General features: G+C 40.5%; 1 protein-coding gene across 1 annotated transcript in view; it reads left to right on the forward strand.

Annotated features, from left to right (window-relative positions):
• Positions 1-19,007, forward strand: part of LOC138795177 (collagen alpha-1(XIX) chain-like) — a 384,669-nt gene that overhangs the window by 221,714 nt on the left and 143,948 nt on the right. The window contains exons 13-14 of the mRNA XM_069974170.1: positions 5,291-5,344; positions 14,329-14,382. Coding sequence (XP_069830271.1) covers positions 5,291-5,344; positions 14,329-14,382 — 108 coding nt within the window. The remainder of the gene's footprint in view (positions 1-5,290; positions 5,345-14,328; positions 14,383-19,007) is intronic.

The raw sequence follows: 19,007 nt of genomic DNA on the forward strand, positions 1-19,007 counted from the left end.
GCGCATCATGTTCCCCCAGGGTCCTCCTGCAGTGTCTTCAGGTCCCCTCCTGAACTCTCCTGCTGCGAATTTTGAGAAGGACTTGTCTCCACAGTGACAGCCCATTTAGCTAATAAATGACTGAAGTGGGATAGAGTTGTGGCCAGTGATTGGCTGAGCAGGGTGTCACTGCCATATTGGGTCTATCCCAAAACTGGTGTCGGCAACGCTGAGCAGGGGGCCCTAAAGACACTGCAGAAGGACACAGGCATAGGGTGGTGGAAGCAAAGAGCACAGGTTCTTATTTTGTAATAATATACCTGGATTTAACTTTACTCTTGTAAATAATCTATCTCACATATGCACAAAACCGAACAACACTTGTGGCTACTTACTTACGCTAGATTTTGAAAGCTTCTAAACAAGCAATTACATTTGATATTTCTGTCATCGGCTTCCTAGGAATTCTTTACTTCCACATGAAATATGATTGTCCTAGATACAATGTAGCCTTGCTATGCTTGCAGTTTATTAAGAAAATAAAACGCTTTTACATCCCTGGTACAAATTAGTTTTTTATCGTAAGAAACAGGTAGCTGTCTGAGATTCTGATATATTCTGGCTTCAGTGGAATGTAGGTTGCACCTGAGTCCCCTTACACAACCATAATTCAGTCAATACTGCCATGCTCCTATAACAAAGCAAGTTTGTGTCATAGACATGAGAATGTCTCTATTGAATATGGAATGTGGGAATTTTGTTCAATTTTTGTTCCACGTGGCAAAGTTCTAAATGCGCAGTTCCATTGTTATTAGACATGGTATAATTTACGCACTGTAAAAGATTTGCTTTATATGTCAGGATAATAAAACACTGATGATAGGATAAACCTTCCTGCTGCTTACTGCTTAGCTCTTACCTCATACATCATGGCTAAAGGACATAAATTAAAACTGCAGAAACTGGCCTCAGCTTAGAAATTTTTGATCAACACTCAAATAGGGATCAGATAACAACATGTAAAAAAAAAAAAAGCATGAATAAACTCACATGAATAATATAATAAATAAAATAATAATAATAAAAAAGCAATACATTTTCCCCTCAGCCCGTAGGGGTAGCCGTAGGGATAGCCAGCTGTGCAGAACACAGGATGCTGGTTGAGATTGGAAATTATAAATTTGCTTGCAACGTTCCATGAAAATGGCAGCTAAATGCTGGATGTATCAATTAGGGGTGTGCTGAAAATGAACCAGGAATATACCAAAACCCATTTTTTTTTATTTAATTTTTCAGATGTTTTTTTTTTTTTTTTGCCCCCAGCCATTAACAGTGGTTTTATAACTAAAGACTATTTAAAACACTGTTTGTCACTATAGAATTTGTAAAAAAAACCTTTTAGGTTGGGATTGTCCAAAGCAGATAATCACTTTAAATAAAAAACATTAAAATCTTTCCCCATCCTCCCTCTCTCCATGTCTGTGGTCAGCGGCAGGACCGGCCGCTAGGCCCCTGCCGGGCTCCAGGCACTTAGCCTGGCACTTAGCCAGTCAGTGGCTGGGGCGGGATGCTGCTCCAGTCACTGATCAGCTGAGCGGCCAGTCCATCAACCGGGACAGGCCTTTTCCTTCTAATTGTGATGTCATCCCAACTTGGGGGAAAATGCCTTCCGGCGGGGGTCCTGAGGCCTGTCCGTGGGCACGAGGAGAGGTAGGTTAGTGCTTGTAATCCATTCCCCCCTGCCCCTGCCAGCTGCCGGATTTTATAATCTGATGGACTTCTCCTTTAATACTCTTTATCTTCTTGATATCTGTAAAGAAGATACTGAATAGTTGCTTGCGTGCACCTGTCTCCTCCAGGTGGATGATGTACCAAGTATGTGGGAAAATAGGATATGTTCTACTTTGCCACAAACATTCTGTGTCATCAGTTTGGATACCTATCAACATTGATGGATTACTTTGTGAGTATTCAGTATAACTTCATAATGTTGTTATAACTCAAATTAACAAGATAAATTAAAGGAAGCTTATGTACAGACAATCTCCATACTTATGTTTTACCAAAATGGCTGTAGATGGTGGAGATAAATGAACACACTGATAATAACATGGAACATATCACAATATAAAGACGCATACCAAAAAGGAAACGTACATCATGAGGTGTAAGAAAAACAAAAGGCACTTTATGGTATATTACTAAAAATGTATGCAAATAAAAACACAAATTATAGTTCATATATGGAAAGTTTTTACATTCTTTAAAAACTGACATAAATTGTTTAATAAATTCCTGCCTCCAACTTTATCATACAGGTGTCACCTTTCATTCTAATCTTTCCCTATGAAGATATTATGATGTTGGCTGATAAACTGATCCTACAAAGTGGGAATTGTTAAACTATTGTGAAGGCTCAGAAACCAGCCAGTACATTTTTTTAAATAGATATTTTATAAATATAAAAAGAATTGTGTTCAGGCTGCTGTCAAATAGAAAAAAAAAACATACTTACCTTCCTTGCTCCCCTGTCACTGCCGTTATTAGGGGACTCCTGCTGAGTAGCATCTCTGGGGTTAGTTTGGGCACATGGATCTGCCCACAATCAGTGGCCACAGTGGTGTCCTATGTGGGACTGTCTATATTTGACTGCAGAAGTTCTGCTTAACCCCTTCACGTCAGTAACATGTATATATACGTTCCTACTGCACATACCCAGTGCAGTACGAATGTATATATACGTTCCTGTAACTGACAGGGTTATTGATGAGAGCGGGATAGCTGCAGGGATAGCGATCCCGCTCTCATCTGTGTCCGGGGCCGCAGGTAATGAGAGTCAGCTGTGATCCCGCAGCCGACTCTCATTAACCCCTTAAACGCTGCGATCGCTGTAGATCAAGCATCTGTCACTGAGTGATCGGGACCCCCACAGCCGTGCTGCTAGGGTACTGACAGACGGGGGTAAGCTCCTTACCTCCTGTCCTGTCGGAGCTGCGATCTATGTATAGAGTTTGCTCTCAGGCAGGCTCTATACATAGACCGCTGATAACACTAGCATAGCCATAGCATAGCATAGATCAGTATATGCAATCTAATGATTGCTAATATTACAGTGTTAAAAGTGTTTAAAAAAAAAAGCGTATTAAAAAAGTTTTTAAAAGTATTAAAAAAACCCTTATAAACCGCCTCCCAATAAAAGTTTAAACTACCCCCTTGCCCATTCAAAAAATATAAATATGAATAAATAAACATATTACATATCGTAGCATGCGGAATTGTCCAATGTATTAAAATATAACATTATTGTTCCCGCGCGGTGAAAGGCGTAAACGGAAACAAAACAAAAAAACGCACCAGGATTGCTGATTATATATCACCAAAAAATTATAAAGAGCAATCAAAATTTTTTTGTTAGACCAATATGATATTAATAAAAACTAGAGATCATGGCGCAAAAAAATGACACCCCAACCAGCCCTGTAGGTGGAAAAATAAAAGCGCTATGGCTCTTAGAAGGCGGGGAGAACATTACATTAATTTGACTCGGACTTTTGTGCATCAAAGGGCTCAGTCTTGAAGGGGTTAATAACGTTCTTGGCAGCTGAGCGATGAAAGTAAGAATATTCCTTTATCTTGCAACCACTATGTATTTTTGAACAAATAGCCAAAAAGGTTATCTAGCAGCCAGAAAAGTATTACCTTCTGCCTATTAGATTACTGGCATGTACTGTATAGCCTACATTTTCTTCCTTGCTGATTAGAGCCAGACAAAGAAATACGTTTCTTTCTAATCTCTTTTTTGATTTTCTGATCTGTACATTTGTTTTATTTTATTTTCCCTACATTGCTGCTATGGGGTCTGCCATTTTGCCAGAGCTGTTTTAACAGAATTTAGTGATATGTATTACAGCAAGCCCCATAGATATAAATGACAATACACTGGACCTGTCCTACTGAGATGAGTGTGAAACCATACTGAGCATACTCTGTGACATTTGAGGTGGTAATTCCACAGGGACTACTATTGTTCTAAAGGGAATATGTTGCCTATATTTTATTTTACTGATTAGAGTCAGATACTAAAACTTTCTTTTCTTCTAATCTGTTTCCTTCTTTTCTTTCATTTTTTGTACGTTGTTATCCGGGCTGCCATTTTACTAGAGCTGTTTTAACAGCATGTAGAGACATGCTTTACAGCAAAACTCATGGACATAGACAACATTTGTCCCATTGAGATGAATGTAAAACATTACTGAGTGTGATCTGTGACCTTTGAAGAGGTCGTTCCACAGGGAGCTGCTATTGTTTTACACTGGTGCTATCTTCTTGTATCACATGTCGCTGCAATGCTGTACAGATCACTTTACAGCATCTTCCTCTTTTCACCACAGACACAGCAGGAAGTCTCAGCTTAGTTTTAGCCCCAGTGGCGAGAATGAAAACTGCAAGATCTCAAAACTGTTTTAAAATATAGATAGGAAAATTGAAAATTAGAAAAATATATCAAGTTTTTTTTTTAAATGTTTAAAATAAAAAACATTATTTTATAAAATAGGTCATTTTCTGATGACGCGATCCTTTTAAGTTCCCCATACACTTTACACTTATGTCAGCCAAACTCAATATTGGTTGGTCATAATCAATATAAAGTGCATGGGGGCCTCTTGAGACTCCACCAAAAGATTATGTCCGTGGATCTGGGAGTTGGGCCTAATGAAATTTCACTGCTAGACCCTTTGTTCTTTGAAATATAAGCCCCTGCTAGTGACTTACTCTTCCCCATAAACACAGGAACATATAGCCACCTTCATACTAGTGCTATCTATCTACTGGTGTCACCTTTCATGGTAAGCTATATCCACACAACGCAAGTTTTGTAATAATCATGGTCATTGTTGCTGATTTGCATAGTATAGTATACACTCCGGCCTGGGATCCCTAGTGGCGCCTCAAAAAAACTGACATGTCAGTTTTTTGCGGCCGCTATTTACTGAATAGCAGCCGCAGAGAACCTGTCAGTGCACACAATGGAGCGAGCGGCTCCGGCCGCACGCTCCATTGTGTGCAGCGGTAAATTGGGATGCGGGCGTGCACGAATGCGCCCGCATCCCAATTCATCAGCAGTGAAGATCATCCGGCTGGTACTGCAATACCGGCTGGGATGACCTTCTCTGACACCGGCCGGTGTCTTACGCCATGTGAACCTAGCCTAATGCTGTAAAGATCACTTTGCTATATCAGCTAGGGTGAATGTTTACTAGGTCATATTATTTATTTTCTAACTGTTTCATTTATGTGTGCATTTTTTAAGGGTGAAAAGGGAGAAAAAGGAGAAAGCGGTCATGCTGGTCTACAAGGGAAAGATGTAAGTTGAATATGATTCCAATATATATATATATATATATATATATATATATATATATATATATATATATATATATATTTATATATATAGTCCGTTTATTTGTCTGACCTCTATAGGCATTCAAATGTATAAATTGTTTGAACTTAATGTATAAATTGTTTTGACATTTCCCATGTATATTCTTTAGGTGCCTGAGAAGGTTTTTGCAAAGGTCCTGGGCTAGCAAACTATGGTTCTCTGTTAATCCAGTTTCAGAGGAGTGTAATATGGACTGACTGCAGGTTAAATGACCTAAAATATTGTAATGATAGTGATTAGTGATGTGAATAGTTGAGATCATCAGGTCATCAGCCCACAAGATTTTGGCCATCATATAGGCACAAAAATAGACTGTATTATACAGTACCAGTGTAAAATTGATCCCTATGATCTAATGCTTCTGACTTGATAGGTCTACAAGCAATGTTCTCTCAAACAAAATAAAGGTGTTGAACAAATTAAATGACCACACAAAAAGACAAAACCTGATTAAATTTTTCATATATATATATATATATATATATATATATATATATATATATATGAACTTCTAATGAGACGGCACTCCAGATTAAAGTGAAAAAGCAAAGTGTTTTATTCACCCATCAGTTGCAAAGTTTCGATCTACTCCATGAGATCTTTTTCAAGCAGTGATACAACATTATACATGGCTGTATATAACATGAAAGATCCTCCCACTACACACCCCCCAATTAGTGATATCATTCTGTTCTGCATATGTAAAACAAACTCTATTTATATAAAACACAATATAAATTAGTGAAATATAGACGTGATAAAGATAAGTATACTCCATGAAAGTGATAAAGTGAGGCTGATCGTCAATCCGGATAGTATAAAGTCCAAATTATAACCTAATATAAAGTCCAGTTAATCAGAGGTTAATAGAAGCGGGTCGCCACTCACCCAGAGTTCTACCAATCAGCTGTTCACTCTCTCCAGTCCATGCCGTAACGGTGTTTGTAAACAACTGTACAGAGCATGCGTGAGTTAAACGCACATAGAGCGGGTCAGATCTGGTGGCGTCATAGGATCCGGACAGCATCGGAGAGCCGCGCATGCGCTCTTGGTCAATCGGGCTCCACGGGTACCATCTTGGAAGAGGTAAAGTTTGCCCTCATCGTACTGTACCTCTGCAGGTTGTCCGAAGCGACAAGGACGGCAGTGGGTATAACAGGAAGGCAGTCGGGGATTTAGAGAACTTGTGCCTAGTTCCAGAAATAATGCAGGAGGTCCCACTGTGTAGCCCAGCACCCAGCCGGTGTCACTCAGGGCACAGTTGGACAGGTCGACTCCCAGCCTATTCTCTAGCATAGCACAGCCATCCTGGCCGGGGTCTTCCAATCTGTGCAGTTCATTCCGCCAGTGGTGATCTCAATCCCCTGTCATCCCTCGTCAGAAATTACCTGTATCTGCTCCTGCTCTCCCCGTGGAAGCCTTGCGGTTCCGATGCGGTACCAGTACGGTCATATTTCGAGATACCTCCATAGATCCTTCCCATAAAAAAAGCATAGTTCTAACTAAAGGGTGAGTATATCAAGCTCCGCTCCATCAACCAAGATCTGAAATAGGAGAAAATAAAAATTAAAAATTAATCAAATACATCTTGGCTACAGCCTCCACAGAAAAAGGTGCTAAGAAAATAAATTATGTACAAATATATACATATATATATACAGATCAAAAACCTGTCACCCAGGATGGAGGCGGGTACATCCCCGGCGGGGATTGGGGTACAGATTACATAAAGGCCCTCAAAGAAAATTTTTTTTTTTATCCCATTAGGGTGTAGTGAATTTAGTTTACTTATCCATTGGGCTTCATGTCTTTTGAGCATTTTCTGATGAACGTCTCCCCTACGGGGGGGGGGGGGGGGAGGGACATGGTCCACAATACAGAATCTCATTTGTTGAACAGTATAATTACAGCTTTTGAAATGGCGGGGTACAGGTAATTCACACTTCTCTGTTCTAATCGATGACTTGTGATTATTTAATCTTGTCCTACATTCAGTTGTATTCTCCCCTAGTCTCCCCGGCCGTGATTACTACGGAACTCACGTAGTGCTGCCTTCTAAGGAATCCCGTCCGGAGTGTATACACATGGTATACACTCCGGACTGGATCCCTAAAGGCGCTGAAAGAAACAGACATGTTACAAGACATCATTGTAAATAGAGATGAGCAAATTTACAGTAGGAACAAAGCAAAGCGCTTTGTTCCCATCTGCATTCTAAAGGCTTTGAAGTCTCCTCACAGTCTCCTGCAGCTCCTCCCCAGGTGCTGGGAAAAGATGGATCCAGTCCTGAGATTCTTCCCAGGACTGGATCCATCTTTTCCCAGCACCCAGAGAGGAGCAGCATAGAGCGAGCAGACTTCAAAGCTAATATATATGAAGTGTTGCCCAGATGACATGACTATGTAGTATATCATAGTATAACTTGGCAGACAGAGCCTCTTGCACTTTGCCATGTAGAACTTTCTTCAATGCCCAGTAACAATACACGACTTGTTGAGGGCTGCTTATATTTAGGGAAGGAAACCTGGCACAGATCTTTATAGAACAATAAAATAAATAAGTCCTGTCTAAGTGTGTTGATATAGCTTTTTTCAATAGCTTCATAGCTGAACAGAGGAGATAGTATAATGTGGCACTTATACCTTTTGCACACTATGTACCCCTTCCCTTTGATCTCCCCTATTGATATTGAAGATCAGTGCCCACTATAAGATTATATCATCCCCTCTCAATATTCACTCCAGTTGGTTCATAACTGTCACTCAACAATTGCTCTAATACAGTCTACAAAGAATGTGCAATGATGAGCTAGACCCAATAGAAAGACATGTTAAGTGCTATCAATCCTAGCTGAGTGAGTAGAGATGATGCTTAGAAATGCTCGTTATTAAAGGGGAACTATCAGCAAGTTAAACAAATCTAACCTGCTCATAGCCCCTTATACGCTTAGGAGGAAGGTATGTGTCTTACCTTCCTCCTCTGAGCCAGTCCCATGCTGTTAGCTGGGGTAAACTCCGATCCAGAGCACCCTTAGGAGCACTGCCCTCTCATCTGCCCACCCTCTCCATTGAGTATTAGAAGGGGCGAGCCAAATAACGTGACAGTGCTACTAAGGGTGCTCCTAAGCAGAGTTTACCCCAACTAACAGCGTGGAACCAGTGCCGAGGAGGAAGTAATACAATAACCTTCCTCCTCGGCATCCCGGCACTATAGGGGGCTATCAGCAGGTTAGAGTCATCGAACCTGCTGATACTTCCCCTTTAAAAGGCACAGTGAAGGTCACAATGGAGGACAGGTGGAATACTCTCTGATTAGTCCCAAAGTTTCTGTCATGTCCCCCTTCCTATGAGAGCGTCTCTGAGGTTGACATCCTGTTAAAGGTGAAGTCTGGGGAAAAAAATTATGACAGTATTGTATTTCCCCCCAAGTTATCCAAATTATCAATATACACTTACTACGGGAAATGCACATAAAAAGTTTTTTTTCCCTGCACTTACTACTGCATCAAGGCTTCACTTCCTGGATAACATGGTGATGTCACGTCACGACCCGACTCCCAGAGCTGTGCAGGCTGTGGCTGCTGGAAAGGAAGATGGCAGGGGGATGCTCAGTGTCCCTCCAGTGTCCTGTGTCCCTCAGTGTCCCTCGGCCATCATCCTCTCCAGCAGCCTCAGCCCGCACAGCTCTGGGAGTCGAGACGTGACATCACCATCTTATCCAGGAAGTGACATCACCATGTTATCCAGGAAGTGACATCTCCATGTTATCCAGGAAGTGAAGCCTTGATGCAGTAGTAAGTGCAGGAAAAAAAGCCCTTTATAAGCATTTCCTGTAATAAGTGTATATTGGGGATTGTATAACTTTTGGGGGGGCAATACAATTCTTTAATATAAATTTTTGACGGACTTCTCCTTTAAGCCTTTAGTTGTCTATCTGGTCATTAAATGGCTTTTTTGATAGGCTCCATAATGTAACACATTTATGAACTGTCTTGGCACGTGAGCGAGACAAATGAGGATCTTACCTCCTGCCAAATATAATTAAAATGTTCCGTAATCATTTTACATTTTAATAGGAAACCCTCCCTAAATTCCGTCCATATTATGTATGCACAATAAGATGAAATCATCGGATTCGTAGAATTACCGATATAATTATGACACAACACATATATCCACATATTAACAAGAAATCCTTTGGGTTTTCATTCCAGAGGCATTGTCCATGTTACAGATTTAATTACATGTTTTTGCGCCAATTGCATGAGATCCTATGTTGGTTTTGTTATCCCTACTGTAACCTTATCCCAGTTTTATGAATGCTACAATCAAGTGTGGCTCTGAACATTGATGGAATCTAATGTGCTATATAAAAGAAGGGAAAGGCATGGTGAAAGGCAATAATCTCAGCTGGTTGCAGCTGTTGTATCGCTGCTGAGACGTGTAACACCAGCGAGTGAAAAGTAACATTTTATAGAACCCCACAGTAATGAAATGGGTATCAAGTGTTCATGACAAATTAACAAAACTTTACCTTCACACTGTGAAAAAAGGAAACTAAGTGTGTTGTATAATTTTATAGGAAAGATTCCTAGCATATGGGATGCATTCACCGGGAGGTTGAGTTTTACGGGATGAAAGACGAATGATTAACACTTTGTAAAATGTCACTCCTGCTAAAAACGGAAAATGTATTTAAAACGTGGAAATTTGCATTGAATGATTTACATACTTTTTAATGCAATGCATTTATTCAGATGTTGTCGTGTACATTAAACCCTCAGGATTTAGTTAACAAGCAATTTTATTCATTTTTTATTGTCACCTTCCAGGTGCCGCAACTTTAAAAAATATTATCGACATAGCTGTATACAGACTTGTTATTTGCAACATTAATTTTACTTTTTAAAGGAGATGTCTTGTGGTGGGATCACTGAGTGGGGGGGGGGGGTTAAAATTTATATTAGGCAGGGGGTGGAGAGGACATAACAAAGAACATGTGCTTACCGGACCCCGTCCCCACGATGCACCACATCTCCCGTAACCCACCAGATGTAACTTTCTCCTGGCTGTGAGGTGCGTCACGACCCAACTGCCACATCACTGTTAGTCAATCTGTGACTGCACTGGTATCCCGCCTGGGTCACTAAACTGCTGAGCAGGGGATCCTTCAGTCGGGTCGTGACGTAGGAGCAGGGGGAGATGTGCAGGCTGTCAGCGAGGTCCAGGAGCAGCTGCATGGGTACAAGAACAGGTAAATTTACCTTTTTTGTTGTGTTCCCCCCACCCCCAGACTTTTGAAATTATTTGCTGGAGGAGCCATACGACCTTACTTGACTGGTAATTTACATACAGCGCTGGAGATTATAAAACTAAGCTTGCATTTTATATGTACATGGGACCCAAGGGTATGTTTGGGAAGCATGCTGGGTGATGTAGCAGCATGTTTCCTTAGCAGTAGGTGCGTTTTTGGCGTGATTGGTTTCCTTTATATAATCAAGCAGCAAATGTTATTTTAAAGCCATCTACAATCATTGAAGATAAATGCAAAAAGATTAAATTGTTTCACACATTGCCTTCTGAAGGTGTAATAACTAAAAGGAAAATTTAGTAAGGAGCAAATTTGTAGCAAAAAAAATGGTTCCTAGATGGAGAAGGGAATTCCTGGAGGAAATCGGAAATGTGGAAATTGCTCTTGGTGTAATAATTCAGTTTAATGTAATGTGAAAGAAAGGTGAAGTTCCAGTACAGATATAGTATATGACTTTATTTGTTGTCAATCCAATTATGCTGTATATGCTATCCTCTATGAATGTTGGTGCTTCTATATTGGAATCACCTTGCAACATTCAGAGAACATATTTTTTCTTTAAACTCAGGAAAGGGATTCAACATATTAGAGATGAACACTGGTAATCCTCAGTAGAGATGAGCGGAACTTTCGGACTTTCAGTCCGAAAGCCGTTCACTCCTGGAAATCCAGGGAATGTATCTTGAATTCCCTGGAAGATCCTGCCCGCAGATTCCCGGGAGTGCAACTACGCTCCCGGGATCGCAAGCATCCCAGGCATTGTAATTGAGCGAAGATACATTCGGACCAAAAGTCCGACGGTTCACTCATCTCTAATCCTCAGGTAGAGATGAAATCCCCCATACAAGAAAACACTCGAATCCACAAGACATTTAGGCAAAAATTTACACCTAACTTTATTTTGAAAAAATAGGTAAAAAGAGTAAAAGCGTAAACATGATGTGTAAGGCCATGGTCACACTACGTAAGAGACCGGAGCGCCCGCATAAGAACTTCTCACAGCACACAATGAAGCAAGCGGCCGGAGCTGCTCGCTTCATTGTGTGAACTGACATGGTTTCCTACGGCCGCTACTCACTGAATTGCAGTCGCAGAAAATTGACATGTCAGTTCTTTGCTGCGCCGCATGGGATCCCGACCGGAGCGTATACGATGTGTATACGCTCTGGCCGGGATCTCATAGAAAGAGAGGCAATGTGAATACACGTGCAAAGTGCAATCGGCAACAACGTCCATACTTTGACGTAGTGTGAACATAGCCTAAATATAGAAGCAAGCAAACAATAGCAGCAACAGCCGTTGTTTAATGAAACAATTTGTTGTGTGAACGTGCCCTAAAAATACATTAAAAATAGATGTTGCCTTTTATACTTATTTTACTGTGCATAAATATAGCCTCACAGTTATTATGATAAAGAAGGCTTGTTGTGTCAGGAGACTGAACCTTCTTTCCCCCAGTGCGGAGAACCCCCATTTTGAGCCAATTTTTCCTTAAAATTGAACATGCCTAATTCTTTGTCTCCTTGACATCTATTAAAGGGGTTATCCAGCACTACAAAAACATGGCCACTTTTCCCCTTCTCCTGTCTCCAGATTGGGTGGGGTTTCAAACTCAGTTCCATTAAAGTAAATGGAGCTTAATTGCAAACCACAATGTTTTTTTTTAGCGCTGGATAACCCCTTTAAGCAGATGTCAGCAGAACATATAATACACATAAGACCTTTGGCCAAAACTGTTGACACTGGTTGATTTTTGCAACTCTACTATACATGGCCTGACTATTGGTCTATTGACCTGAGCTGCCATAACAGAATTATAGAACCATAGAATGTTGTTTGTTCGGATAAATATATTCATGTCGGGACTGTGATTTGCAGCCACAATACGGAAGCAAAAATGCAGCGAAATTACACTAATCTGCAACCAGCCTACCATAAATGTTGAAATCTAAAAAGCTCATTGTTCACTTATGCTTCTTTGTCTACTGATACCAGGGTCAAAGACACACATACAATTGATCAAGAATACCTATAGAGAATAGTCCTGATTGTTTGAAAGTGGATAGCTCATAAATCATACACTACACATACAGTGTAGTAAATAGTTAATGGAAACGCTCATGAAGTGTGCATCAAGCTTGCAGAGCATTTTCTGATATATTAGAAAACTGTATTTAACCCTCTCTAGTTCAGCGGTGTACATGTAAGGCACAAAAAGAAGGTGGTTAACACTCCGGACATGGACTACACTGGCATAAAAGAAAAATGTATTTAGAATGGCTTTAAGTAAAACTGTGTTAAAGCCTCTTAATAAATCTGACACATCTTTCCACCATGTGGAAGACTTTAAAATATATTTCAGCTATGATTTCTGATAAAATCTATGGCAATTTCTTCTTATGTTAAATACACTGGATGGTGGGAATCCCCCACTATCCCTCCCCCCCATACCATTCGACCTGTAGATTTGAAAGCAACACCTGACCACAACGTTTTTAGCTAAAACTAAATAAAAAGCTTTTTTTAAAAAAAAAAAAATAAATATTAAAACACTGTGGGGGAGAGTGGGGGAGTGAGCATAATGGGCTCTTCACATGTGATTACCCAAATCACAGCTGCCCCTTGTACCACAATTTGAAATTTATTCTACCTCGAAGCTGGTGTAGAGTTAAGCCACAATATTAACAGGCTCTTTATCGCATATTTGTCATATGATGCAGCCATGTCCCTTTTATGGTTCGATATAGCATGGTCATTGTATGGCTATGTTCACACGAACTATTTTTGAAAAGAACAGACATTTATTTCCCATTAAAACAACGGCCGTTCTTTTCATACTGCAATGAAACGCATTGAAGTCAATGGAACAAGAGATGTTGTTTTTTTCAAAAATAGTATGGTGTGTGAACATAGCCATAAACAGCAAAACGTTCCAAATTGCAATTCCCATAAACAGCAAAAAAAAAAAAAGCTAATTTTTACCCTTAAAGCCAGACACATTGAATTGATGAATTCCCCCCTTTGCGTGAATTCAGTCTTAAGTGTTTTTGAATATGTTCCCCAGACGCTCAATCTTTGTAAACCAATCTACGAATGTAACTAATATAATAAATAAAACAATCACTAGATGAACCTTATTTGCTTTTACTTTTAAGTGTTTAGAGACGAACAAGGGAACTTAAATTTCCAATTTACCTCCTGAAGCATTTTGTGAGCTTGTTAAAGGCCAACTAACAGCTAAATCAGAACTATTTATTCCTCCACTAATTTAATTCAAGTGGGTATTTAAAATCTCATAACTCTAAATGATGCTTCTTCCAGATGGTAAATTAATGTAATTTTAGCAAGAAGAGAAGTTGCACAGATATCTAGTATTTAGAACACTGGCTGATTTAATGCTGTGCACCCACCAATGCACAGATGTTGCTTATCATTTTAGTGCCAGCCTGTCTCTATATTTCCACTTACTGGGATCTGTAGAATGAAGATTGGAGGGTATTGAACATCTAAGTTGTTTTCATTATTATCGGCGTGTTAATAATTTATCAGTAATGCACACAGTTTTCTATTATAAATATCAACTTTTTTTTCCACAGGGTTTGGATGGTATTCCAGGCCTTCCAGGTCCAACTGGCCCCAAGGGAGACAAGGTAAAATACACTTTCCATTAAATGTCAGATGCAAAGAAAATAATCAGTCATATAAAAGTACAATCATTGTTTTAAGAACGCTCCTTTATGAACAATGTAAATGTCCATGATACATCATAATGGTAATGGGCTTTGTGCATGGCTCAGTTCAGTGAATAATAACAATGTGCGATATTGCTACAGGTTTGTATTGTTAAACAATAGAACCGTTTTTTCTTTTATACCGTGCGCTGACACTGTGTGTTTTATGGTTTATATGTGGCTGAGTTTTCAAAGTTGCCCTGTGGATATGACGTTATACTGTCCATGTTTCTGTACTGTACTGTCACAGTACTGCAGCCTTTTCAGTGAGATGACGCAGTAATGCAACATTTTTGCAATAAAACTGCATTGTGTGAACACAGCCTTAGGCTATGTGCGCACTTAGTATGAGACCGGACTTAGAAAAGATCATCCCAGCCAGTACTGCAGTATCGTCCGGATGATCTTTAGCGCCACAGAGTTCTGATGCGGGCACATCCGCACTGCACTCCCCACTGCACACTATTGAGCGTGCGGCAGGAGTCACTTGCTCCACTGTGTGCGCTGACAGGGTTTTCTGCGGCCGCATTGAAAAGCGGCTGCAGAAAACTGACGCACCGACGCTAGGGATCCCGGCCGGAGTGTATACTGTGTGTAAATACTCCCTGGATTCCATAGACGGCAATGTTTCGTATATATTCGTATTAATCACAGTCATTGTTGCAATAGGCAACAATGGGCGTAGTTTTATGAAAATATACGTAATGTGAACATAGCCAAAGGCTACATTCATGTGTCCGCAAGTGCCGTCTGCAGTCACAGATACACAATTGCTGATCTGCAATTACGAAATGCACTTTGTGCTTCCACTATATTCTAGACAGTGAATAGTTAATAGTGAATTCGCACTATGACATGTCCTTTTTTTTCCCCGCCAAGGATGCCTGTCTATTCATATATGTGCAAAGATTACGGATATGTTAATAGGTATATAATAACCCATTGGTTTTAAATTTGACAAATTTTACAGATGTGTGTGTTTTTGCTGTCCGCAAAAATTCATGGTAAATACAATTATTGCGGTGTGTCATAATCTGCGGCTCCAGCCGCACTTTACATTGTCTGCTATGGTGATTTGGAATGCAGGCACCATAGCAGACAATGTAAAGACAAATTGAAAGAAGCGAAGTTCAACCGGCATGAACGCAGAGTGGATGCTGTCTTACACTGTGTGAACCTGTTATATTACATTATAATGTGTGCTATTTATCTGTCTTGCCTCCTTCCCTATGTCCTCCCCCAACACCCTCCCCGGAATTGTAATATTGTGTACTTACCTAATAACTGTCGACCGTGTCCTTTTGCGGGCGCCATCTTGTGTTGATGATGTCACTTTTCAGGAGACCGGTCTAACCGTTCTGCCCCTCAATTAGGCAGGCCTCCCTCCGGCACATCATCTGTGGCCGTTATTGGCTGAGCAAGATAGAAGCCATCTTATATAATAGGGGCTTTTAGTGTGGGCAGGTAGAATGGGAAAAATAATGAATGGGGGGGTGGCATATTTGATAAAGAGGGCGGAACAGGAGCGAAAATGATAATGGGAACTCGGCAGAGTTGGCTACGCTGCCAAACCAGTAAGTAGGCGAGACATCAAGATGACAAACGGTACACAGTGGGTCCCAGGACGGCAGGATTTTCAAGTGCAAACACAATTAGCAGCCTTGGCCAGTATGATGAGATTAAGGTTTGGGAGGGTTTTTTTTTTTTTTTTTTTTCAATGCACTGGAGTTGTCCTTTAAGCCAGTGTGATGCATTTTTGTTATAGTTCTTTTTTTCATCTCTGACTTCAGAACTGCAAAAGTTCTCTGTTGCATTTAAGGATGGGCTGTTACCATGGTAACACTTGCCACAATGCCATGAGCTTACTGAAAATGTTTTAAGTTATGACCTACGTGATAAAAAAGCACCATCGTGCATGATGATGAAGGCTCCTGTCCCTGTAAATCTCCTCTTTTCTGTCCATTCACACTGCTTTGAGATCAGACATTGACCTAGCACAGATTTGTACTTCTGCTGCTGCCTTATGTTACCCTGAACAGTATAGAGCCTGCCTGCTTCAAAGATGCTCATGCCTCTCCATTCCATGACCTGAGTGGGTTGATACACACGGTGAATGATGTAGTCTTCTTTCATCTGTTCTCCAAGCTGTCATCTGACATATTGTACTCACTGCATGTAACACTAAATAGCAGGCTTCTCACTAAAATGAACTGAAGATCAAGTGTAATCTTTACAAAGACACCAAAATATTCCAAATGACTAAAAAAAAAAAACATAATTAAAGAAAATTTCCATGAGGCGGGGAGGCACATAATACACAAGCTTTACTTACCTTTCCTTATGCCTCTCAAGAGCTGTCTCGGGGCTGGCACCACCACCAGGCTCCAGGATCCCTGTCTCCAGTGAGGTCATGGCTTCGTTGACGGATTGCCCGCTAAGCCAATCAGTGACTGGGGCAAGACACTGCTACGGTCACTGATTAGCTGATAGGGCATGACGTCATCAGAACCAATGGGAAAATAAGTTTAACGGCACGGGGAGGGGTGAGTAACACTTGTTAAATATATTCCCCCCTGCCTGCTGCCAAGTTTTAAAAATCATTGGACTTTTCCTTTAAGTAAATGTTGTAATAAATGACAATGAGAGCCAAAGTTTATTGTCCATTCCCATTTCTGGTCACAGGTCCTCAGACTTTTTAGGTCAGTCATGTCCTGTTGCCTTTATTCATTTAGTAAGATTCTGTTTCTTCAACCATCTTCAGGCTTGAAGATGAAAGAAGTGTTACTCACCTCTCCCTGTGCTCCTGAACTCATTTTCCCCCACTTTTCTATTTCCTCTAAATCAAAAAGTCAGATGGCACTTTAACTTATTACATTTCCATTGAGCTTTACCAACCCCATAAAATACACCTGTATGTTCCTGACAAAATTGCTTGCATATTACAAAAACAAAAAAGAATGTTTAACTTTAATAGCATATTGCACCTCAACAGTGTGCACTATCCCCAACCTTATTTGTTATTTGTCCCAGTTCTAACTCATATCTTACATCTATCCCTTCCCACTGGTATCTTTCCTTCCTTATATAAACACACAACAATTACACCGTCCTTAAAAAGCCATCCCTCAACCCACCCTTCTACGGTCCATCTCACTTCACACTTTTGCCACAAAACCTCTTGAACAACATGGACTGTTCTCCCACTTTTCATACCATTTACTTTTCCACCTCCTACAATATGGCATCAACTCCCACAATTCCATGGAAACTGCTCTTATTAAAGTGGCCAATATTCTGTTTACTGCTAAAGCCTCATGCCAATACCCTGCTCATTCTCTTTGACCTATCCTCTGCCTTTGACAAAGTTCACCATTCCCTCCTCCATCTAACTCTCCCTTGGCATCATAGGCTTGGCCCTCTCCCGAATCTCATCATAATCTTCCAACTGCATATGCAACGTCTCTCATTCGCAAATCACCCCCCTCACCTTGCCCCCTTAGTGTTGATGTCCTCCAAGGCTCCATCCTAGAGCCCCCATTGTTCTCCCTCTATACATTTTGGCCTGGGGCAGATCATAGAATCCCATGACTTCAAGTATCACTTCTATTCTAATAACATTCAAATCTATCTCTCCGGTCTGGATGTCACCTCTCTGCTATCCAGCATCCTAGAGTCAGCTATATCTTCCTTCTTCTTCTTTAGCTTTTTAATACAGAATTTATTCCCCCATCTTGCTCTACCTCCCCATTTAATCTGTCAAATACAGTCAATGGCTGCCTCTGTCCTCTGTCCCATTGCCTTGGGGTCACTTTTGATTCTACTCTCTCATTCAAAACACATCCAGGCCTTACCACTTACTGCTGCCTCCACCTTAAAAGATTTCCTGAATTCATTGTTTTTTTTTTTCAACGAAACTGCTGGTATATGTCCTCATTATCTCCTGCTTAGATTACTTCATCATCATCCTCCTCTCTGCCCTTATAACACCTTTGCTCCCCGAGAGTCTATAATTAATTGTATTGCCCAACTAAGCCATCTCTCCCCTTGCTCCTACTCTGTCTTTTTTTGAGGGAAAAAATGGATTTCTTATGACTAGGCAAAAACCTATACCAACTCTGTTGCCACCTCACTTCACTTTGACCAGCTGCTCTTCTCACCTTGTACATTGTAAGCCCTCACAGGCAGGACCCTATCTATCTATATATCTATATTCCTTCATCCTCTGGATTTACAAATCCTGGGGTGATCTCCTTCAATAATTGACGTATCATGCAGACTAATGTTGGGAGAATATCAGTGTGAGACCACATCACAGACTAATATTCCCAGAATGAGAAGGGATTTAAGTCTAGACTTTGAATCTTATACTATATTTTTCCCTACAAAACTATACATCAGCCTGCTCTTCTCCTGTTGTATGATATGTTACCTGCTGATAATGAAGCATTATCAATGTGACAGATCTGCTATAATTTATAATCGTTGTTTTCCTGCTGTAATGCAGTTCAGCACCATGTGTGCTGAATTTATTCTGTACTGAGATT

This window comes from Dendropsophus ebraccatus, chromosome 6 (genome assembly GCF_027789765.1).
Source record: "Dendropsophus ebraccatus isolate aDenEbr1 chromosome 6, aDenEbr1.pat, whole genome shotgun sequence".
In the NCBI taxonomy this organism is placed as follows: domain Eukaryota; kingdom Metazoa; phylum Chordata; class Amphibia; order Anura; family Hylidae; genus Dendropsophus; species Dendropsophus ebraccatus.